Consider the following 22,830-nt stretch of genomic DNA (forward strand, 5'->3'; position numbering starts at 1 on the left):
CCATCTCTACAAAAAACACAAAAAGAAAAATTAGCCAGGCGTGGTGGTGCATGCTGTAGTCCCAGCTACTTGGGGGGCGTAGGTAGGAGAATTGCTTGAGCCCGGAAGATTGAGATTGAGGCTGCAGTGAGCCAAGATCACGCCACTGCACTCCAGCCTGGGCGACAGAGTGAGACCCTGTCTTCAGAAATAAATAAAATAAAGATTTAATAAAAACAAAATATGGTACATAAAAATAATGGAATATTGTATGGCCATAAAACAAGAACAAGATCATTTTCTTTGCAGCAACATGGATGGAGCTGGAGACCATTATCCTCAGAAAACTAATGCAGAAACAGAAAACCAAATGCATGCTATCATTTTTAAGTAAGAGCTAAATAATAACACATGGAGACAATAAGAGGAACAACAGGCAACACTGAGGCCTAGTTGAGGGTAGAGGGTGGGAGGACAAAGAGGATCAGGAAAAAAATACCCATTTGGTTCTACGCTTAGTACCTCAGAGACAAAATAATCTACACCAAACACCCACAACACAATTTTGCCTATAGAACAATCCCGCATGTGTACCCCCAAACCAAAAATAAAAGCTAAAAGAGAAAAGATCCATGGGTGGGGGAAGAGTGCAATGTAGGTGGAAGGACTGGTTTGTGCTACAGATAGTGGCCCAGGTGGGGTTGTCCTCCGATGTATTTGTGTCCATGCAGGCAGATGAGATTATGAACAGGTGGTGCAGAATGCAGAACCCCAGGTTGGGGGAGAAAGCAGGTTGCTGCTGCAGATTCAGTGTTTGGAGATGGGGATATGCCAGGACACTTGTAGACAATTTTGTGGGCAAGAAACAGGTTCAACAATGCTGCGGTGAAATTCCTGAGGGTGGTGCCTAGTCCTGGGAGGAGTGTGTGCACATCAATGTCTGGTGAGTATGTTTGTGAGTGGGTGGGAATCATGTGGTGGCAGCTGTGGGGAAAGGATGTCTGTTATCAGAGCTTCTTTCCTCTAAGTTTTCAGTCCTCTCTCACCATGGCAGGAGACCTGGAATCCTAGGACAATGGGCAGTGTGACAGCCTGTGTACAGGAGAGCAGAGCCTCCCATTCCCAGACACCCAGAGTTCCATTCCAGGTCAGACCTCTGTGATATCTTTCTTCTATCCCCGAATCTACAGTTTGGTGAACACCAAGCAATTCTCCAACACCAACTCATTTTCTAACATTTGAATTCTGACACTATCCAGAGTCAGCACAGACCCTGATTCAGGGCTCAGTCCCACAACATTGTCCTCACTGCAGATGTCAGTCACAAACCTCATGGGTCCATCTATTCTTCTTAGCTACTGCTTAAAAACTGAGGACTCCCATAACCTCCCTCCAGTTCAATAATTTGATAGAGCTGCTCACAGAACTCAGCAAAACACTGTAGTTATGTTGACCAGTTTATTATAAATGATACAACCTGGGAAAAGTCAAATGGAAAAAATGTATAGGACAGAAAAAAGATGTAGGGAAAAATGAAGCACACAGATAATCATGGTAAACAGCTGTGATTAATAAAATTCTCCATCCTTTGTGTTCTCCAGGAACAGTTTATGGAAAGAACCACCTTTACCATTATGACTTAGATGGTACACTCTTTTCTTACATACCACATAGCCAGATAAAGACCGCACATTTTATTTTTCTCATTAAAAAAATCAGCTGAATTTGGCTTCAGTGGTCAAAAGAAAAATACTTTTTTTTTTTTTTTTTGTGAGACGGAGTCTTGCTCTGTCACCCAAGCTGAAGTGCAGTGGTGCCACTCGGCTCACTGCAAGCTCCACCTCCCAGGTTCACACCATTCTCCTGCCTCAGCCTCCTGAGTAGCTGGGACCACAGGTGCCTGCCATCACACCCGGTTAATTTTTTGTATTTTTAGTAGAGACGGGGTTTCACCATGTTAGCCAGGATGGTCTTGATCTGCTGACCTCGTGACCCGCCGGCCTCAGCCTCCCAAAGTGCCGGGATTACAGGCGTGAGCCACCACGCCCGGCCTAAAGTTTGATTCCCTCTATTTGCAGCTCCCCGCCCACCTTCTTTCTAATCTTGTTTGCTCTTCCCTATGAAAGAAAGCCCTTGTCTGCCTAAACTTTGCAGTCCTTAAAGATCTTATAGTTGGTACTTCCTCCTGCTGCAATACTCCTTTGGAATTCAAATGTTTTTACATAATTCTAACTTTGTTTTATTTCAGAAAGTAACTGCCAGGCTGGGCACGCATGCCTGTAATCCCAACACTTTGGAAGGCCGAGGTGGGTGGATCAGGAGGTCAAGAGATTGACACTATCTTGACCAACATGGTGAAATCCCGTCTCTACTAAAAATACAAAAATTAGCTGGGTATGGTGGCATCTGCCTGTAGTCCCAGCTACTCAGGAGGCTGATGCAGGAGAATTACTTGAACCCGGGATGCAGAGGCTGCAGTGAGTCTAAATTGCACCACTGCACTCCAGCCTGGCAACAGAGCAAGACTCCATCTCAAAAAAAAAAAAAAAAAAAAGGAAAAAAAAAAAAAAGAGTAAGTGCCTCAAAATAAACTACCTCTAGAAACTGCCTCAAAACAATGACAGCTTTATCTTCAGTAAGACCCTCCCAATCCCCTTCCATCTTAATGTTAACTCCATCTGCCTGTGGGTCCCCAGCTTTCCAGGGCTCTGTAGCTTCTCTCAGTATAAAGGCTTCTTTCATGGCTGGGGTGAGCAGGCTGGGACATCTGCAGGGGAGGCTCCCCAAAAAGAACCTAACTGGGCCTTTAATAACCTCCTTTTGCAGGCTCAATAACAGCCATAGCTTGGAGTCACTGGGCTGAAGCTTAATTTCCATGTTAGAGTCACTCTCTTGGTTTTTGAAACTAAGTGACCGAAAAATCCAGCAAAATTACTTAAACACAGTATAAACATGAGTGAAGGAAATTTTAAGGTGCTTACATTTCACACCTCAATAAGAAAAGCAAAAGTATCTATTACCTTCAGACAACAGATTTATTATTTTATTATTTCCATTAAAAATCACGTAGTCATATGGGAACACTTTTAGTAGGTACCAAGTTTAATCTCATAAAATTTAGCGTGCAACTCAGAAATCAAGATTAGATGGTACAGAACGGACATATTCACTGTAACAAATTTACTCTGCAAAGTGAATCTATGTAACTCACCAATTATCTACCACATTTTCTTGTGGAAATGTATTCATTTTCTACAGCCAAAATGGAAGAGAGATTATCCCTATTCTTTTCCTTGGTAGCATTCTAAAAGCTAAGCCTTAGAATTATGTTTGTAATTACCCAGCCATAAAAAACACAAGTGGGCTAGGTGTGGTGGCTCACACCTGTAATCCCAGCACTTTGGGAAGCCAAGGTGGGCAGATCACGAGGTCAGGAGTTCGAGACCAACCTGACCAACATGGTGAAACCCCGTCTCTACCAAAAATACAAAAATTACCCGGGTATGGTGGCATGCACCTGTAATCTCAGCTACTCAGGAGGCTGAGGCAGCAGAATCGCTTGAACCTGCGAGGCAGAGGTCGCATTGAGCCGAGATCACACCACTGCACTCCAGCCTGGGTGACAGAGCGACAGTCTGTCTCAAACAACAACAACAACAACAACAAGTGAGAAAATTCCTAAATTCATTCTGGGAAGAAAGAAAAAGGTAAAAGAATTTTTAACAAATGGAATATATGATTAGATATTAATTTTTTTCCTGAAACTCACCTCTTTTATGCCCTTTGTAAATATGCCTTACCTTTCAAGCTCTAATAAAATGAAAGTCAAAATAAGTAAAAAAAATCTTTTCAAGATGACAAACCCAGGAAGTGGCAGTGCTGATCAGAACACAGATTTGTCAGCAGGCGTGGTGTGTTACGCCTGTAATCCTAGCACTTTGGGAGGCCAAGGCAGGAGGATTGTTTGAGCTCAGGAGTTCAAGACCAGCCTGGGCAACACAGTGAAACCCAGTCTCTACTAAAATACAAAAAACTAGCCAGGCGTGGTTGTGCGTGCCTGTAATTCCAGCTACTCGGGAGGCTGAGGCAGGAGAATCACTTGAATCCGGTAGGCAGAGGTTGTAGTGAGCTGAGACCATGCCACTGCACTCCAGCCTGGGCAATAGAAGGAGACTCAGTAACCACCCTCTCAGAAGACACTATACCCCAGGTGTATTTTACTTTGCAAGTTCTTGTACCATCTCACTGGGGTCAAGTTTTTTGTTCGTTTATTTGAGACAGTCTGGAGGCTGGAGTGCAGCGACATGATCTCAGCTCACTGGAATCTCCCCTTCCTGGGTTCAAGTGATTTCCCTGCCTCAGCCTCCTGAGTAGCTGGGATTACAGGCATGCACCACCACGCCTGGCTTATTTTATTAACTGTATTTTAGTAGAGGCGGGCTTTCACCATATTGGCCAGGATGGTCTCGATCTCCAGGACGGGTTTTGTTGTATCTTTTGGAATACTTTTTTTTTTTTCTTTCACAAATCTCACAGAATCCTGGGGACAGAAATAATTTTGGTGTTTTCCTCCCAATACCAGTATCTGATGGGCTGACCAGCAATGTTCCTCCAAGAAATGAAAGCTGGGTTGAGTGAAGACAATCTTAATATCTCAAGGAGTAAGCTTTTCAAAGGAAGAGTAGCCCAGGAGATGCCTCTCGGTCCCAGGGCATCCACCTGCTCCCTTGAGAGGCTACATTCCATACTTCAGGTTGTTCTACGAGAGAAAATGACCCAGGAGCTGATATTTACTAGACGCTCTAGCAAACATTGCCATGGAAGGTATCTTGCCCCAGACAGTACTGAAAAATAACTGAAGGGTGGCTGAGAACACATCACCCCCTAAAGTTTCCAAAGGGAAAGCAATCGTGACCCAAAAACATTCTGATAAGATCTCTGTGCCTAAGGAAGATAAAAAGAAAAGAGGCACAGAGATTTACAATACAATGTTAGCGGATTATTCTTTGCTTTCTTCTCATAGGAGATATTTACAAACAGGAAACAAATCTTTTAAAACGTGCCATCCAATGCTTTGTCAAAAGTGATTAATTAAAATAAGGCATCGAAAATGTACACTAAAGGAAACACAGTTGATAATGCGAATTAGGGAGGGTAAGTAGGCATTTGGGAATGTCAAAAGGACCTGGAAATTTAGTATTTTACTGCAAGCCAGAGTTAAGCTGGAGGAATGGGGGATGGGGGGTAGACTTGAGACGCTGCTTGGGACACATGTGCAAATTGCAGGGGAAAATCAGTCCCCTGTGGATGTGAAAATAATTAAGTGGCAGGCAATTAGACTGAGATGGCTCTAGTCCCTGGGTTCCAACTTTGAAAAAATCAAACTCGAATGTATTTTTGGCGGAGGGAAGGGAGGGTAAATAACACTGAGGGAACAAAATTCAGGCTTAACCAACTGTAAACTGACCACCTCTGATTACATGACCAGGAAATTTCCACCTTAATCATACAAATTAAAAAACGACGTAACTGTACCTAACCAATTATTAAACTTTTTTTCATCATGAATCTTATAAAAGTGTTTGCTTTAAGCCCTTCCCATGGACTACAAACTACAAACCATAGCTGGGTGCTCCAAATTTCCTGAATCGCTCTTTGATTAAATTCTTTAATAAAAATACCTTCACTCCCATAAATTTTTAAAAGGAAAAAAGAGGACCTGGGAACCGCACAGACCAAAGGTCTTTGAATTCATAAACCCCGCACCCCGAGTCAGGATTCTCCTCTGACAATTCTCCCGTCGTCCCTGCACACTCGGCGAGAAATGCGGTTCTGCGGCTGCAGAGCTGCCCACAGAGGGCTCCAGGCCAAAGCACAGTCACTGCGCAGGGAGGAGACAGGACGCCCGGAGTCCCGGCTGTCAGCCCAGCCGCCATCTTATGGCTGAAGGAGACTGAGCGCCAAGGAGAACTCGGGCCGCCGATTTCGGAGCAGACTGCGGGGAGGCCCGAGGCCCGCCACCGCCACTTCCAACCGGTTCCAACCAGACCCTCCCCGTCTCTCGGGATGTCGGACCCAGCAGGCTCACCATTTCTAGGCTTCCAGGGGATCCTGGCGTCTTAGTTGTGAAGCTCCAAGTTCCTGCTGGTAACAGGTTCACATCGGTGACCCTGGACGCAGAGGAGACAGAGCCGTGAAGAGAAGACGTGGAGCGCCGGCTGCAGTAAGAGACAAAGGCCCCGCCAAATCCCGGAAGCTGTGCTGTCCGCTCTAGCTGCGTGCCTGATTGGACGGTTCCCAGCCCAGCGTTCCTGATTGGGTAACGTTTAAGGCCCCCTCCCCTTCAGGCCCTGAGTGACAGGAGATGTGATCAGATGCTGGGCTGAAGGAAGAGTGACAGCCTAAGCTGTAGCCTTTTCAGACAGGGCTTCCTCCCTGAGCTGAGTCAGGCCCACCCTAGAGGGTATTTGCATTTAACCTTGTGAATAAGGCCATATGCATTTATAAATAATATATTATATGGCTAGTCACAAATGCAAAGAATATAATACCAATTATTCAAAATTTTCAGATTTTATGACCTTCCTGGCTTCTGGTTTTCTTGTTTTGTTTTTGTTTTTTGTTTTTTGAGACGGAGTCTAGCTCTGTGGACAGGCTGGAGTGCAGTGGCGCGATCTCAGCTCACTGCAACCTCTGCCTCCTGGGTTCAAGCGATTCTCCTGCCTCAGCCTCCCAAGGAGCTGAGACTACAGGCACGCACCACCACACCCAGCTAATTTTTGTATTTTTAGTAGAAACGGGGTTTCACCATGTTGGCCAGGATGGTCTTGATCTCTTGGCCTCGTGATCCACCCACCTTGGCCTCCAAAGTGCTGGGATTACAGGCGTGAGCCACAGCGCCCAGCCGGCTTCTGGTTTTTTAAACAGGCAGCCTGAAATTTTAAAAAGAAGGCAATCCTCTGAAATAAAATGTGGGCGACACATGAATTGTACATTTTTTAGGAGCCAAACTTTAAAAATAAATAAGAAACAGGTGGAATTGATTGTAACAATTTAACCCAATATATCTAAAACCTTATCATTTTAACATGTGTGTGATATGTAATTATTAATAAAGTATATGTATTTATTTGGAACTGAATCTTTGAAATTAACTCTGTATTTTACCTTTCTAGCACACTGCAGTTCAGACCAGCCACATTCCAGGCAGCCAGTAGCCACACATGGCCAATAGCTGCCACATTGAAGTGCAGCCCTGACATCAGGACGGTGAAGGGCCTGAACATCCCTTTTCTGCCAGAAGTGAAGGGACAGCCTCTCTTTACCAACATCCTTCTTCAGTTTTGAGGATGGAACAGATAGTCACCATAGAAAGAGCAGAGGGCAGCAGGAATAAAATAACCACAGGTACACCACTGCTGGCCACCTGTTGCCTACCTTTCTTCCAGAGATCAGACAGTAAACAAAAGATGATGGGGCCACAGGAGATTAAAACTCTATGTCTTCAGATCTCTCCACAGTCATCACTTCCAGTGTTTAGATATAGAGAAAATAGATTCAAGGTAAACTTATCTTGCTATTTGGCCTGGCCCTAGTGGCCACGGTGTGTTTATCTGTTTTCTCCTGTGGTGTGGGGATTATGTGAGTACAAGTACCAATCACATGCAAACATGTCTACATATTTTTCTGCATTACTCAATATTGCTCTTACAAAACATCCAACTTTAAAGCAGAAAAAAAAAATCAGTACTTTTAGGGTGCCCACTGTTGGAAGGTAACTATAACAACCACTAATCAACCTGCCATTAAATCCTGGCATCCTAACTGCACTGGGTGCATGTATTAGTTAGGTATTACAGCATGACAAACCAACCAAGACTTTTTTTTTTTTTTTTTTAAATACGAAGTTTCGCTCTTGTTGCCCAGGCTAGAGTGCAATGGCGCAATCTCAGCTCACGGCAACCTCCGCCTCCTGGGTTCAAGCGATTCTCCTGCCTCAGCCTCCCAAGTAGCTGAGATTACAGGTATGCGCCACCACACTTGGCTAATTTTGTATTTTTAGTAGAGTCAGGGTTTCTTCTTGTAGGTCAGGCTGGTCTCAAACTCCCAACCTCAGGTGATCCACCCACCCCAACCTCCCAAAGTGCTGGGATTACAGGCATGAGCCACTGTGCCCAGCCCAGCCAAGGCTTCTTAGCTCACAATTGAAATGGTCAGTCATTTAAGCTGGGCTCAGTGGAGCAATTCTTCTGATCTCAGCTGAGCTCCTTCAGACATGTGTTATCAGCTGCTTGTTAACTAGGCAGCTGTGCTTCTGGATGTGAGCTTCTGCTTCTGGAGCTGTCAACAGGGACACCTTGCTTCTCCTCCCCCATGGTATGTTATCCTCCAGCTGCCTAGCATGGGCTTTTTTTCATGGAGATGGCAGCACTGTGAGAGAAAAACAGAAGCATTCAAGACTGCTAGTCCCCAAACTAGCACACTCTCATGTTCACATATTTTTACTGCCTTGAGCAAATAAGGCCAGCCAGATCTAGGTTTCAGAAAACAGATTCTGGATCTCAATGGGAACAGCTGTAAAAGTCCCTGGCAATGGGCATGGATATAGAAGGGATAAAAAATTGCTACCATTTTTGCAATCAGTATCATTCTGCCTTATTTTTTGCATATGTGGTTTATAGAACTCTTGCACATCAAGAAACTTGTCCAAAGACCCACAGCTACTAAGTGGCTGGGCTGAGATTCAGGATCAACTCTGTCTGACCCCAAAGCCCATGCACCTCCATAAATAACACTACTAAAGTAACTGCCTTAGATGCTTGAAATCCTGGCGAGTGACACTTCTAGAATAGATGCCAGATTCCTTTCGAATTTGTGACCATATAGTACTGTTTAATTATTGGTAATACTCCTCTCAAGAACTGCAGATGCACTCAGTGGCTCATATCTGTAAGTTTAGCACTTTGGGAGGCTGAGGTGGGAGAATCACTTGAGCTCAGGAGTTCAAGTGCAGCATGGGCAACATAGTAAGATCCTGTCTTCATGAAAAAAGCTAAAAAATTAGCTGGGCATAATGGTATAATGGTGCATGTCTGTAGTCCCAGTCACTCGGGGAGCTGAGGGAGGAGGATTGCTTGAGCATGGAAGGTCAAGGCTGCAGTGAGCCATAACTGGTTACACCACTGCACTCTAGTCTGGGTGATACAGTGAGACCCTATCTCGAAAGTTTAAAAAAAAAAAGAAAGAAAAGAAAAGAAATTGCAGAAGCATTTTGAAAGAATGTAGAATAATTCAGGAAAATCACTGAGGGATGAGTTTAGAAAATCAAAGCCCAACACATTATGTTTTATTGTAAAAAATTTGAAAACTTAAAAACAACCAACTTTAAAACCAATCAGAGTATAATTGAGCAAAAAATAATTTGCAAATCAGGCAGCCTGTGGATCCAGAAGTAGGCTCAGAGAGACTTCAGCACAGCCACCTGGTGGAAAAATATTTATGGACAGAAAAAGCAAAATGACACAGAGAAAATGAAAGTGAGGTACTGAAACAGCCAGATGGATTACAGCCTGGGATTTGCCTTATTTGAACATTGTTTGAACAGTTAACTTTTTTATTGGCAAAAACAGAGTGGTTGGTACAAGAATGTGTTACAGTCTACTTACATATCTAGTTAGGTTTCAGTTTACTATCTTGAAAAACACCTATTGACCAAACTTATACAAGAAAGGTGGCAGGTTTAGGCTATAATTAATTTAACAATTTCTCCCTTTTGGTTACCTTATCAATTTTCAGATGTAGACCAAAACTTTAGACACTGATATCAATCTGTCACCATTAAAAATGTACTTATTTAGTTTCAAATCCCACTGTGAAGTAAGAGAACTGTGGGTTTTGTAAAGTGGAAATAAGGGCTTCAGGTTATTATATTTTTTAAAGGCTTACAGTAAGAGGACTTCCTTGTGTTGAAATCTACTGTTTACACAAGAAAAACAAAACCTGGCCTATAGATCTTAAGGATCTACCTCTTTCCTTAAATTTTCAGTTTATGTGACATTTAGCATGAGGGACTCCATTTTGGTTTGGTTTGGTCTGCTTGGGCCTAGTGCACACGCTCAGTCACGAATAGTGGCCTCCGATAATTTTGTTTTAAAAATTCTTTCCATTTGGTTAAGCTCTCATGTAGGTCAGATTGTGACCAAAACTCAGGGCCTTAGCGCCACTTAGTTTCCATTGTTTTGGGTTTTTGTCCTTATCTGTTATGTTATAGGTTATAGTGTCCTCATGGTCACATATGTCTTTGAGTTTTTGTTATTCCAGTTAATGAGAAACCATTTGACATTCTAGAGATGACTGCATGCAAACATTTATAACTTTTGAGAGAATACAGTGCGGTAGGGAGACTACTATTTTGACATCAGGAGGGTAATACCAAGAGATTGAAGTATGCTTTTTAGCCAGGGTCCCCATGAACAAACCAACTAAAATTAAATAAATCAAATAATTAGCTAGATAAACATCTATTCATTTCAACCAAGCATCCTGTTCATTAATCTCCTGTAACTGAATCTCTGTAATAGCCAATGTATATCTCTAGTGCAAATACAAGTATTAGCAACTGCACAGATACTTCTTTGTTTATCCAGTAAGCAATCCAGAGAAATTCATTATTTAGCACAACTTTAACAAGAAAGTTTAAAGTCTATCATGTAACCAACCATAGCCTTTATGGTAGAATCTGCTATAGAACCAATTATGGGGGACACATTTCTAACCATCGCCTCATTTACTCTAAACCATGGGAAAAAAAGACCTAAAAATTATGCCCATTCAGAGGAGTAATGGCTTCCTGGCAATGCTCCCTAACCAATTCTGAACAAGCTCTCTTTAACTTATGAAGTAGGTTAACAGCAGTGGACCAATATTCTGTTTCTGGTATTATAAGGCAACAAATGTCCCATTAAAATTTCTCACCTACGCTGGCCCTTCATCTTTTACCTATCAAGGCCTAAGTTTGTTCTTATATAAGGTTTGGTGCAAAATTCTCTACATATAAAAGTATAACCCATGAGTGCACACAAGAGACCCCTTTTTTATTTTTGTTATTTATAGAGCCATAAAAAAATCTGTGAACTAAGAGTGTCATGATAGCAGAGATGTCTTGATTGTTGATCTTGTGTAAACAGCTATTTACATCAAGGTTGCCGTCTTCTTTTGAGAAGAATCTTCCCTGGTTAGCTTTACCTTAACAATTGCAAGAGATTGGAGGGCCCCTTCTGAGTTATAAGATTATCAAATCAAGGTTCGAGATCCTCAAGTCTTGCTGCAGTGCAGATGCAAGCAGACTCAATCTCTGGGTTCTAGAGTATAAAGGGTTTTACTATCCTCAGTCAGTAGACTATTAGCTTTCTTTACCTGGTGAAAATATGCTTGGCCATAATGCATTAAAGCCTTGCTGAATTTAGTGATAATTAGACTTCGGTAGCAGAAGATGCATGAGGTTCTATTATTAGGGGCATAGGCCTTCCAGTGACTATTTTATAAGGGTCAACACATTTTTTCCACTCTAAGTGGATCTGATTGTCATCAATCTGCAACTACAAAAGCAATCCAATCAATTTACTTAGCTTTGCTCAATACTACTGGATCTATAATACCTTATTTAACCATTTTACAACTATTCTAATGAAATAAGTATCCTTATCATTGGAGACTTTTTCAGAAATGTCCCATGAAGAAAACATGTTTCCTAATATCCTTTAAGCTTCTGTTATAACATCAGCCTTCTTGCATAAGAAAGCTTTTATACTACCAGGAAACATGCATTAAAAATTACAATAAAATATCTGTATAAATGTTTAACTGGCCTACCATGTAGCAGAAATGTACACAAAGTTTCAGTTGTCTTCTTAGGATTGTATGTTTTGTTTGTTAGTTTTTTTGAGATGGTGTAACATATATAATCTACAGTTGCTTCTTGGGGGCATACTAAGCATGTCTGCTAGGTCTAGTTATTTTTACCTTTTTACCTTTTTTGTATTTTTAGTAGAGACGGGGTTTCGTCATGTGGCCAGGCTGGTCTCAAACTCCTGATCTTGTGATCTGCCTGCGTCAGCCTCCCACAGTGCTGGGATTACAGGCATGAGCCACCGCGCCTGGCCAATGTTTTAGTATTTTAACACAAAAATGACTCAGAAATGTTATGATTATTATTAAATTACCATAATATGATTTTAATGTTTTAAATTATAGAAAAGGATTTTGAAACTATGAAACAGGCATTATTCTCATTGTATTTCCCAGTCATCTTGGCTCTTAAGTAAGCATGCGGCACACAAGATAGCTATGAAAGGCAGGTTTTGAGTAAGTCGTGAATTTACATACCAGGTGTGGAGCACAGGGCAGAAGAAAAATCCATCCTCTTAAAGAAGAGCGAGGAGGCAAAGCTGGAACAGAGAAGGAGGAGTCATACTGGGCTTGATTCTGTCTGGTAGCTGCCAGTGTAGGCACTGAGAACTTGTTGCCAAGCCTCAACATGGCCACCCATCCTGACACCTGAGTCCACAGGCTCAAAACCAAAAATTTGCTGAAGTATTGAATTATATTTAAATGATTATTATGAAGACTATTTTTTTTTTTTCCTTGAGATGGAGTCTTACTCTATTCCCCAGGGTGGAGTGCAGTGGCATGATCTTGGCTCACTGCAACCTCTGCCTCCCAGGTTCAAGTGATTTTCTGCCTCAGCCTCCCAAGTCACTGGGATTACAGGCACCCACCACCACACCCAGCTAATTTTTGTGTTTTTAGTAGAGATGGGGTTTTGCCATGTTGGCTAGGTCTGTCTCGAACTACTGACCTCAAGTGATTTGGCCTCCCAAAGTGCTGGGATTATAGGTGTGAGCCACTGTGCCGGGCCTACAAAGCTATTTCTATTTAACCAACAAGTTAAAAACTACCTTCATTTGCCAAGTATGGTCACATACACATAACACATATAGACATAAGGACAAATATATAGAAGCAGATCTTATAGCTTTTCTAAATAATTTTCATCTGCTGGCTTTTAAATACTTTTTATTTTTCTCATTTAGCCTATCAAACTTCCAGTTGCCTGTTTCATTGCTGCAAGCAATTTTTATCTAGGCAACAAGTTTGCATTTCTAATGGGACAACTTAGGTGAAACAAAAAACCTATATTTCTAAAGCACAGAACTAACAATTTAGGCTAAAATGTTGTATTATTTTTTCAACCAAGGAAAATACAGTGTAAGTAAAAGTTTAGTTAAGAGAAGATGGTCAGAAAAGCATATTAAATGTATGACTTGTGTAAATTTAAAACAATTCTAATTTTTTTTTTTTTCTGTCACCCAGGCTGGAGTGAAATAGCCTGATCTTGGCTCACTGCAACTTCTGCCTCCTGGGCCCAAGCAATTCTATTGCCTCGGCCTCCAAAGTAGCTGGGATTACAGGCACCTGCCACCACACCTGGCTAATTTTTTTATTTTTTTGTATTTTTAGTAGAGATGGGGTTTCACCATATTGGCCAGGTTGGTCTCAAATTCCTGACCTCAAGTTATCCACCCTCCTCAGCCTCCTAAAGTGCTGGGATTACAGGCATGAGCCACAATGTTCAACCAAATATTTTTAATGTATTGCAGACACCTTACAAATGGAGATTTCCTTTATAGACATAGTTTGTTTTTGTTTTTTTTTTTTTTTGGACAAAAGGATTTCAAGATAAATTTCAGGAAGTCGTAATTTAGTTCAAAAGGTGGTCTTTCTAACTTTGCTACTGTTTCTTAGCTATAATTACTGAGTTCAGCATGGAGCCTATTAAGAAATAGAGCCAAGAAAAAATTCTCTAAGGCTGGACTAAGCATGGATAAATCTGACAAAGAAGCAAGCCTGCTTTACCTGAGGATGTACTTTTACAAGCACTTTATTTAGGATAATTTTCTTTTCACCTTCAAGGAGAAACGTCTACGTATCTGTACAGATTTATCACTATCATCAGTTTCGAATTTTCTTTCACTACGGTTAGAGAACACACATTGCATTTGTTAAATATTTAAATTGTATTTTTTATTTCTATGGCATTGAAGCAGTGCATTGGTGTGATCTTGGGTCACTGCAACTCCACCTCCCGGGTTCAACAGATTCTCATGCCTCAGCCTCCTGAGTAACTGGGACTACAGGCATGTACCACCACACCCAGGTAATTTTTGCATTATTGGTAGAGATGGGGTTTCACCATGTTGGCCAGGCTGCTCTCAAACTCCTGACCTCAAGTGATCCGCCTGCCTTGGCCTCCCAAAGTGCTGGGATTATAGGCATGAGCCACTGCGCCTGGCCCTGTTTAATCTTTTTTATAAGTAATGTTATTATTTATATAGCTGTGCTTATATTTGTTATATTATTTTCTTTTCTATATATCATGCATTTTGTTACATTTTTCTACTTCTGCTTTGTTTTGCATTAAGAGAACAATTACTGTGTAACATTCTAATGTCTTTCATAATTTTCTTCACATATTTTTGGAATTATACCCTTAGTTGTTTCTCTAATTCTTACAATTAGAATTAGAGATGGAGTCTCGCTCTGTCGCTAGGCTGGAGTGCAGTGGCACGATCTCGGCTCACTGCAACCTCTGCCTCCCAGGTTCAAGTGATTCTACTGCCTCTGCCTCTGGAGTAGGTGGAACTACAGGTGTGCACCACCACGCCCGGATAATTTTTGTATTTTTAGTAGAGATGGGGTTTCACCATGTTGGTCAGGCTGATCTCAAACTCCTGACCTCATGATCTGCCCGCGTTGGCCTCCCAAAGTGCTGGATTACAGGCATGAGCCACCATGCCCAGCCTATATTCATATTTTTATACAATTGTTTGAAATGAACTAAAATCATAAAGAAAAAGTAATATTCTTTTATACTTTCTTTTGTAATAACCATTACATTTACCAATACTCTTTGTCATTTTATGTGAATTCAAATTATCTGTGGTCAGTTGATTTTAGCCTTAAGAATCTTCATTCAATATTTTCTGTAAGATGGGTTGGCTAGCACCAAAGTTTCTCAGTTTTTTTGCTCTGGAATGTGTTTATTTTACATTTAGTTTTAATAAATATATTTTCTCAATATAGGATTTTTACATGACAATTTTTCTTTGAGGAATAAAAAAATTTCAATTGATCGTGAAAGACTTTCAAGAGTTACTAGTTTTAATCATTAAAACCTTAAAAACTGAGGCTTATATATAAGACTTATATATAAGGCTTATATATATAGTTTACTAACTAAAGCCTTTATAACTAAGGTCTTAGTTATTAAAACTAAAAGGTTTTAGTTTTAATAAATATATTTTCTTAGTACAGGATTTTTACATGACAGTTTTTCTTTGAAAAATAGAAATGAATTTCAATTAAACTTGAAAGGCCTTTCAAGAGGACAAATCAATACCTAAAAACGCCAACTGGGTTAACATAGGAAGGCCTATCAATGGCAGAACATAATAAATTGGGTTGGAGAGCAGTGAGAATAAAACTTGTGGACAATAAAAGTATATAAGGTGAGCCAGGTGCGGTGCTCATGCCTGTAATCCTAGCACTTTGGGAGGCTGAGGCAGGTGGATCACCTGAGGTCAAGAGTTTAAGACCAGCCTGGCCAACATGGTGAAACCTTGTCTCTACTAAAAATACAAAAACACAGCCAGGCATGGTGGCAGGTGCCTGTAATCCCAGCTACTCCAGAGGGTGAGGCAGGAGAACCACTTGAACTCAGGAGGCAGGATTTGCAGTGAGTCGAGGTCACACCACTATACTCCAGCCTGGACAACAAGAGCGAAACTCCGTCTCAAAAAAAAAAAAAAAAAAGAAAAGAAAAGAAAAGAAAATGAAAAATTATATAAGGTGATAAGGTGAGTAGTTCTGACTGAGGTCAAATGAGGAGCTATTATTATTATTCTTTTTTTTATTTATTTTTTTGAGACGGAGTCTGGCTCTTGTTGCCCAGGCTGGAGTGCAGTGGCACAATCTCATCTCACTGCAGCCTCTGCCTCCCAGTTCAAGCTCTTCTCCTGCCTCTTCGTGATCTGCCCACCTCAGCCTCCCAAAGTGCTGGGATTACAGGCCTGAGCCACCGTGCCCAGCTGAGGAGTAATTTTTTAGAGAATCAAAGATGACACATGACAGCATATCATGCTGAACATAAACCAGCTGAACTGTTGTTCTGTTTTAAGATTCATAGGCTTACAGAAAGGAAAAGATTGCTAAAAAGTGGGTACTTTCCTGTTAGTGTATGAAATGAAACACTCCTATGAGCATAAGCCGCAGAGGAGATAGAAGAATGGGTTGACCAAATTCACCACAAGAACTGCTCGATACATCATATCTAAGTAAGATCTCTTTTTTTGTTGTTGTTCATTTGTTTCTTTTTTTGAGACAAGAGTGAAACTCTTGTCTCCCAGGCTGGAGTGCAGTGGCCCGATCTCGGCTCGGCTCACTATAACCTCCGCCTCCTGGGTTCCAGGGATTCTCCTGTCTCAGCCTCCCAAGTAGCTGGGATTACAGACGCCCGCCACCACACCCAGCTAATTTTTGTATTTTTAGTAGAGACTAAAAGGTTAACTTTTAGGTTCAACATAGGTTTCACTATGTTGGCCAGGCTGGTCTTGAACTCCTGACCTCAGGTGATCTACCCACCTCAGCCTCCCAAAGTGCTGGGATTGCAGGTGTGAGCTACCACGCCCAGCCAAGATCTCTTGAAGAAGACAGGTTATCTCAAAACTCAGGGAGTTTAAAATGGAGGCATTCTGCTCTTAGTAAATGCACCTAAACAAGTTAGTAGAGAGAAGCGGTGAAAAGCAGCCTGTATTTTGCTCCCATGTCTGGTCCACTGGCTCACAGATGTGTTGTCTGCAAGACTGAGGACTTTGCATATGGAAGTCTGATAGAGGTAGCATTTTTCTAATTCCCACAAAGGTACTTTTGGTGTAATTCTGAATGTGAAAAAACTAGAGACCATTGGAGAATATACGTAGAAGACACCCTGAATCACTTCAACCGGTGGGCATACATTGGGAAATCTGGCAGTGTTTTCTATTTATTTTAATGTTTTGGTTATTAGGAGGTATTGGTTTTGTTGCCAAAGACTAAGACCATACAATCTACCCGGCCAAAGTTACCTGGAAAAGTGAGCTCACACAGAATAATTTAAAACCCAGTTATTCCTATTGTGTTTTCTAGTAATTCAGTTCAGTTTTTCCTTTTGTGGCTCCATTTCTAATTATCAGAAAGCTAGGGCTTGTCATCCTTACAGAGTTTACATTAAAATTATGGGCCTGGAGGGGGATGAGCTAATGGCATTACTTCCTTGTAAGTATATATTGGGGGCCTCATCCCTCATACATAGACTCACTTCAGGACTCATTTGGGTAAATGTCTATTTGTCAGCATTATTAACAGTGAGAGTTCAAGACTCAGGTAAGTGATGGAATGAGGTAGAATTTTCTCAATAAAGTGCTAAAATAATTCCCTTCTAATAATTTCAGTAATATATCTTACTGAGTAACAGCTAAATGCAGTAGAAGTTTCCAAATTAAAAGATCAATTTCTTGAATTTTATTAGGCTATAAATTTTGAAAGGATTTTAAAAATTTTGAAAGAATTTGTAGGCCGGGCGCGGTGGCTCAAGCCTGTAATCCTAGCACTTTGGGAGGCTGAGACGGGCGGATCACGAGGTCAGGAGATCAAGACCATCCTGGCTAACCCGGTGAAACCCCGTCTCTACTAAAAAAATACAAAAAAAAAAAAAAAAAAAAAGAATTTGTAATATTACCTTTGAATTAGAATTGCATTTACATTTTCTTATTTTTCTAATTTTAATTTATGGTATATATATAACTAAAATTTTGAATGTTATTATTATAAAAGATATTGGAACTTGTTCAGAATTCAGTCATCCTTTCTTTTTCTTTTTTTTTTTTTTTTTTTGAGACAGAGTTTCGCTCTTATCGCCCAGACTGGAGTGCAATAGAGTGATCTTGGCTCACTGCAACCTCTGTCTACCTGGTTCAAGCGATTCTTCTGCCTCAGCCTGCTGGGTAGCTGGGATTACAGGCACTTGCCACCATGCCTGGCTAATTTTTGTATTTTTAACTCCTGACCTCAGGTGATCCACCTTTTGTATTTTTAACTCCTGACCTCAGGTGATCCACCTGCCTCGGCCTCCCAAAGTGCTAGGATTACAGGCATGAGCCATAGCACCTGCCCATTTTTTTTTTCAGAATTGGAAATACTTTAGTATATTTTATACTCTTTACAACCATTTAAAATTGAGATCTAATAAACCCTAAGATTATTATTCAGCCTTTCTCATTTATTAGCTTGTAGCAGATAACCATAAAAAAAGTTTAATTCTGTTATAGCAATTGCTAATACAAAAATGTTCTAATTTTTATAAACTAGAAATATCTGCATTTGGCATTTATTAAATTTTTGTAGAGTTACTAAATAACAGATATAGAAGCTTTTAATAGTAAGTATAATTATAAATATAAACATAAATTCAGTTATAGTGTTTCATATCTCATCACGAAACTAAGTTATAAAATATTACTCATGTTAATCGGCTGGGTAACACTTTTTAGCAATAAAAGAATAATAATCTGCAAAAATTGAAGAAGATAGCATTCCCTTTTTATTTAAAAAAAAAACTCTGGGCCGGGCGCCATGGCTTATGCCTGTTATCCTAGCACTTTGGGAGGCTGAGGCGGGTGGATCACCTGAGGTCAGCAGTTTGAGACCAGCCTGACCAACATGGTGAAACCCCATCTCTACTAAAAATACAAAAATTAGCCAGACATGGTGGTGCACGCCTGTAATCCCAGATCCTAAAGAGGCTGAAGCAGGAGAATCGCTGGAATCCAGGATGCGGAGGCTGCAGTGAGCCGAGATGGCACCACTGCACTCCAGCCTGGGTGACAGAGTGAGTCTCTGTCTTAAAACAAAAAAACAAAAACAAAAAGAACTCTGAAGTTTTTACTGATACAGTCTCATACAATTTTAAATTTGCAATTTGCTTTTTAAGATATATTCACAAATTTGAAAAGTATGTTTCAATTTTGTTAATAAAATGTATATGTTAATGTTTTATTTCAGTAGGGATAGTGTCGTTTTGTTGTCTATGATTCTTAAAATGAAAGACAGAGAGTATGAAGTAAGGGTACTTTGAAATCAAAAGAAAAAAGATATTGATAATAATTATTTGTGACCAATGAGGGCATAAGATTGTTAAGAAAATTAAACAGTACAAAATTATGTAATCACATAAGTGTCTTAATATTAGATAAGACATTTTAAATTCTGTGTGTCTGTGTTGTGGACTTAGAGATAGTAATGTCAGAGAGAAAAGAACTTCAACTACTTTCAGTGTACATGAAAAGCAAAAGATGCTTTTCTTTAAATTCCAATTTCCAACTTGGAAATATCCCTCCAAATTTAATATTTGACAGTATGACTCTCATTATCTCTTTATTGTTATGCACATGGACATGATGACAAAGGATATTGGAAGCCTTTAGATAAAAAAAGTGTTTATTCACTAATATCTTAGTTAGGATGATCAGAAAACAATCGACAACAACAACAACAAAAAGAAACAAAAAAACTGGCCAGGCGCGGTGGCTCACACCTGTAATCCCAGCACTTTGGGTGGCCGAGGCAGGCAGATTACGAGGTCAGGAGTTCAAGACCAGCCTGACCAACATGGTGAAACCGTATCTCTACTAAAAATACAAAAATTAGTCAGGTGTGGTGGTGCATGCCTGTAATCCCAGTTACTCAGGAGGCTGAGGCAGGAGAATCACTTGAACCCGGGAGGTAGAGGTTGCAGTGAGCCAAAATTGAGCCACTTCACTCCAGCCTGGGTGACAGAGTGAGACTCTGTCTAAAAAAAAACAAAAAACAAAAAACAAAACAAAACAAACAAACATAAAAAAACTTCCATTAGAACTTTTACGGTTTTCTAATATTGGCAACACAGTATTTGTGACCAAGTCCCTCCAGAGTCTTTCTGTGTGCTACTTTTGCCTATGCTTCCCCTGCCTATGCTTTTTCCTAGGGCATCTGAGAATTAAGTGTCTTGAAATTAGCAATATGCTTGTCAGCAACAATTGTGTTTTCAGTTAGACCCTATACTAAGTCTAATTTCTAATAAATTGTTGATGTATTGCAGTGATTTGATGACATCTGATGATTATAATATTTCTTATTCTGTCATTTATGTGCTTAATAAAGATCGTGCATCTTAAATTTCAGTATCCATAATATTTCATGAAAAAGAATATGAATGATGTCAATCTAATACAGAAGAACTTCTTACAGCTTTAATGCAGCAACAATTGATCAAATGCTTTTTAATAAATGCTACAAATGAAGGCATAGCATCAAGTGATGAGAGTTTAATTACATCAATATTCACATTTCAAAAAATCTAAGCTTATCTCAGTATAAAACAATAAACTTCAAACATAATTATAACTCTTCAAAGATCAAACTCTTGCTTCTTTTAGTTTTACATAAAAATAAATTATGGGGGGAGGGGGGAGGGATTGCATTGGGAGTTATACCTGATGTAAATGACGAGTTGATGGGTGTTGATGAGTTGATGGGTGCAGCACAGCAACATGGCACAAGTATACATATGTAACAAACCTGCACGTTATGCACATGTACCCTAGAACTTAAAGTATAATAATAATAAAAATAATAATAAAAAAAATTATGTATTTTAACTTTTTTTTGAGACGAAGTCTTGCTCCGTCACTTAGGCTGGAGTGCAGTGGTGCTATCTTGAGTCACCGTAACCTCCGCCTCCCGGGTTTAAATGATTCTCCTGCCTCAGCCTCTCGAGTAGCTGGGAGGACAGGCGCCACACCACTATGGTTCTGGTAAATTGTTTTAATTTTTAGTAGATACAGAATTTCATCATGTTTGCCAGGCTAGTCTTGAACTCCTGACCTCAAGTAATCCACCTGCCTTGGCCTCTGAAAGTGCTGGGATTGGCATGAGCCACCCAGCCCTGCCTTAACTTTGGATTAATCTCTATAATCAACACTCTGCTTAATGTCTAAAGTGTTGTGTGTGCCTTAGTAATTTCTCCTGTGAATTATCTGATGATTATTTTGGCTATATTTATTTTTTTACATTTACTGAATCTGAAAAATATCATTTAATGTGAACACTTTGCTGTTTTCTAAAATATCGTTTAATATGAACACTCTGATGTTTTCTGATATTTTTAGAACAAACAATTTTTCTTCATTTATTATATTTGTAGTGTCTGTCTCCAATACAAATTCTCTAAAGTTGAATAAAGTGTGAGCAACTGTTGGAGGATTTTTCTCCAGCATAATTTCTCCTGTGTACAAAAAGATCCATGATATAAGTGAAGGCATTGAACCCATCTTTGTATTTGCAATGTTGTTCTTCACTAAAATTTTGCAATCTAATCTATATTTTGTAAAATGTTTTTAGATAGTAATTACATTTATAACACTACTAGTCAGTATGAACTCTTCCATATCAAGTAAGATAACAGGTATTACAGACATTGCCACATTGCCACATTCTTCACATCTGTAAAATTTTTCTCAGGTTTAAATTTCCTCATGTACAGTAAGGTATAAGAACTGGTAAAAGACTTTGGCACATTCTTTACATTTGTATGGTTTCTATTAGTATGAGTTGCCTTATGATTAGCAAGATTTGAGTGTTAAAAGCTTTGTCCCATTCTATACATTTTCAGGGTTTCTCTCCAGTATGAACTTTCTTATGTTCATTAAGGTGTGAGCTCTGATTAAAGGCTTTGCCACATTCTTTACATTTGTAGAATTTCTTTCCAGGATGTCTAGTAAGGTATGAAAACCATATAAAAGCTCTGCCACGGGCGGATCACGAGGTCAGGAGATCAAGACCATTCTGGCAAACACGGTGAAACCCCGTCTCTATTAAAAATACAAAAAATTAGCCAGGCGTGGTGGCGGGTGCCTGTAGTCCCAGCTACTCCGGAGGTTGAGGCAGAATGGCCTGAACCCAGGAGGTGGAGGTTGCAGTGAGCTGAGATCGTGCCACTGCACTCTAGCCTGGGCGACAGAGCAAGACTCCATCTCAGGAAAAAAAAAAAAAAAAAAAAAAAGCTCTGCCACATATTTCCCATTTGTATGGTTTCACTGCAGTATGAATGTCCTTATGTTGCATATAGAAACAATGTAAAGGCTTTGCCACATTCTTCACATTTGTAGGGTTTCTCTCTACTACAAAGTATTATACGTTTAGTAAAAGTTGAAGACTGTGACTATGTCACATTTGTCACATTTATAGATTTCTCTCCAGGATGAATTCTCTTATGTTGAGTAAGGGATGAGGACCACTTAAAGACTCTGTCACGTCTTTCACATTTGTTGGGTTTCTTTTCAGCATAAATTCTCTTAATAATAGAAAGGGTAGAGCAAGATTTAACCACTTGGCCACATTCATTACATTTGTAATGTTTCTCTCCAAGATGATTTCCCTTATTTCCAGTCAAGCGTGAGCACTTATTAAAGCCTTTGCCACATTATTTACATTTGTAGGGATTCCATCTGGTATTGATTCTCTGATGTTAACTTAGAATTTAAGACATTTAAAATAATTTGTTACTTTTTTTAACATTTAAAATTACTTTCCGTCCAATATGTCCAGCATGTCTTATGTATATTTATTATTGAAGATTTACTAAAGACTTTCACACATTTATCACATTGAAAGATTTTGCTATGAATAGTGGATGAACACCGGTTAAGTGCATTGTAACAT

The 22,830-nt window shown here is 40.0% G+C and overlaps 1 protein-coding gene across 1 annotated transcript in view; it reads right to left on the reverse strand.

Moving 5' to 3' along the window:
* Positions 1-22,830, reverse strand: part of ZNF92 (zinc finger protein 92) — a 141,480-nt gene that overhangs the window by 26,258 nt on the left and 92,392 nt on the right. The window contains exons 3-5 of the mRNA XM_073008734.1: positions 12,364-12,425; positions 6,836-6,911; positions 6,068-6,149 (exon numbers count right to left, since the gene is read on the reverse strand). Coding sequence (XP_072864835.1) covers positions 6,068-6,149; positions 6,836-6,911; positions 12,364-12,425 — 220 coding nt within the window. The remainder of the gene's footprint in view (positions 1-6,067; positions 6,150-6,835; positions 6,912-12,363; positions 12,426-22,830) is intronic.

Source organism: Chlorocebus sabaeus, chromosome 21 (genome assembly GCF_047675955.1).
Source record: "Chlorocebus sabaeus isolate Y175 chromosome 21, mChlSab1.0.hap1, whole genome shotgun sequence".
Classification (NCBI taxonomy): Eukaryota; Metazoa; Chordata; class Mammalia; order Primates; family Cercopithecidae; genus Chlorocebus; species Chlorocebus sabaeus.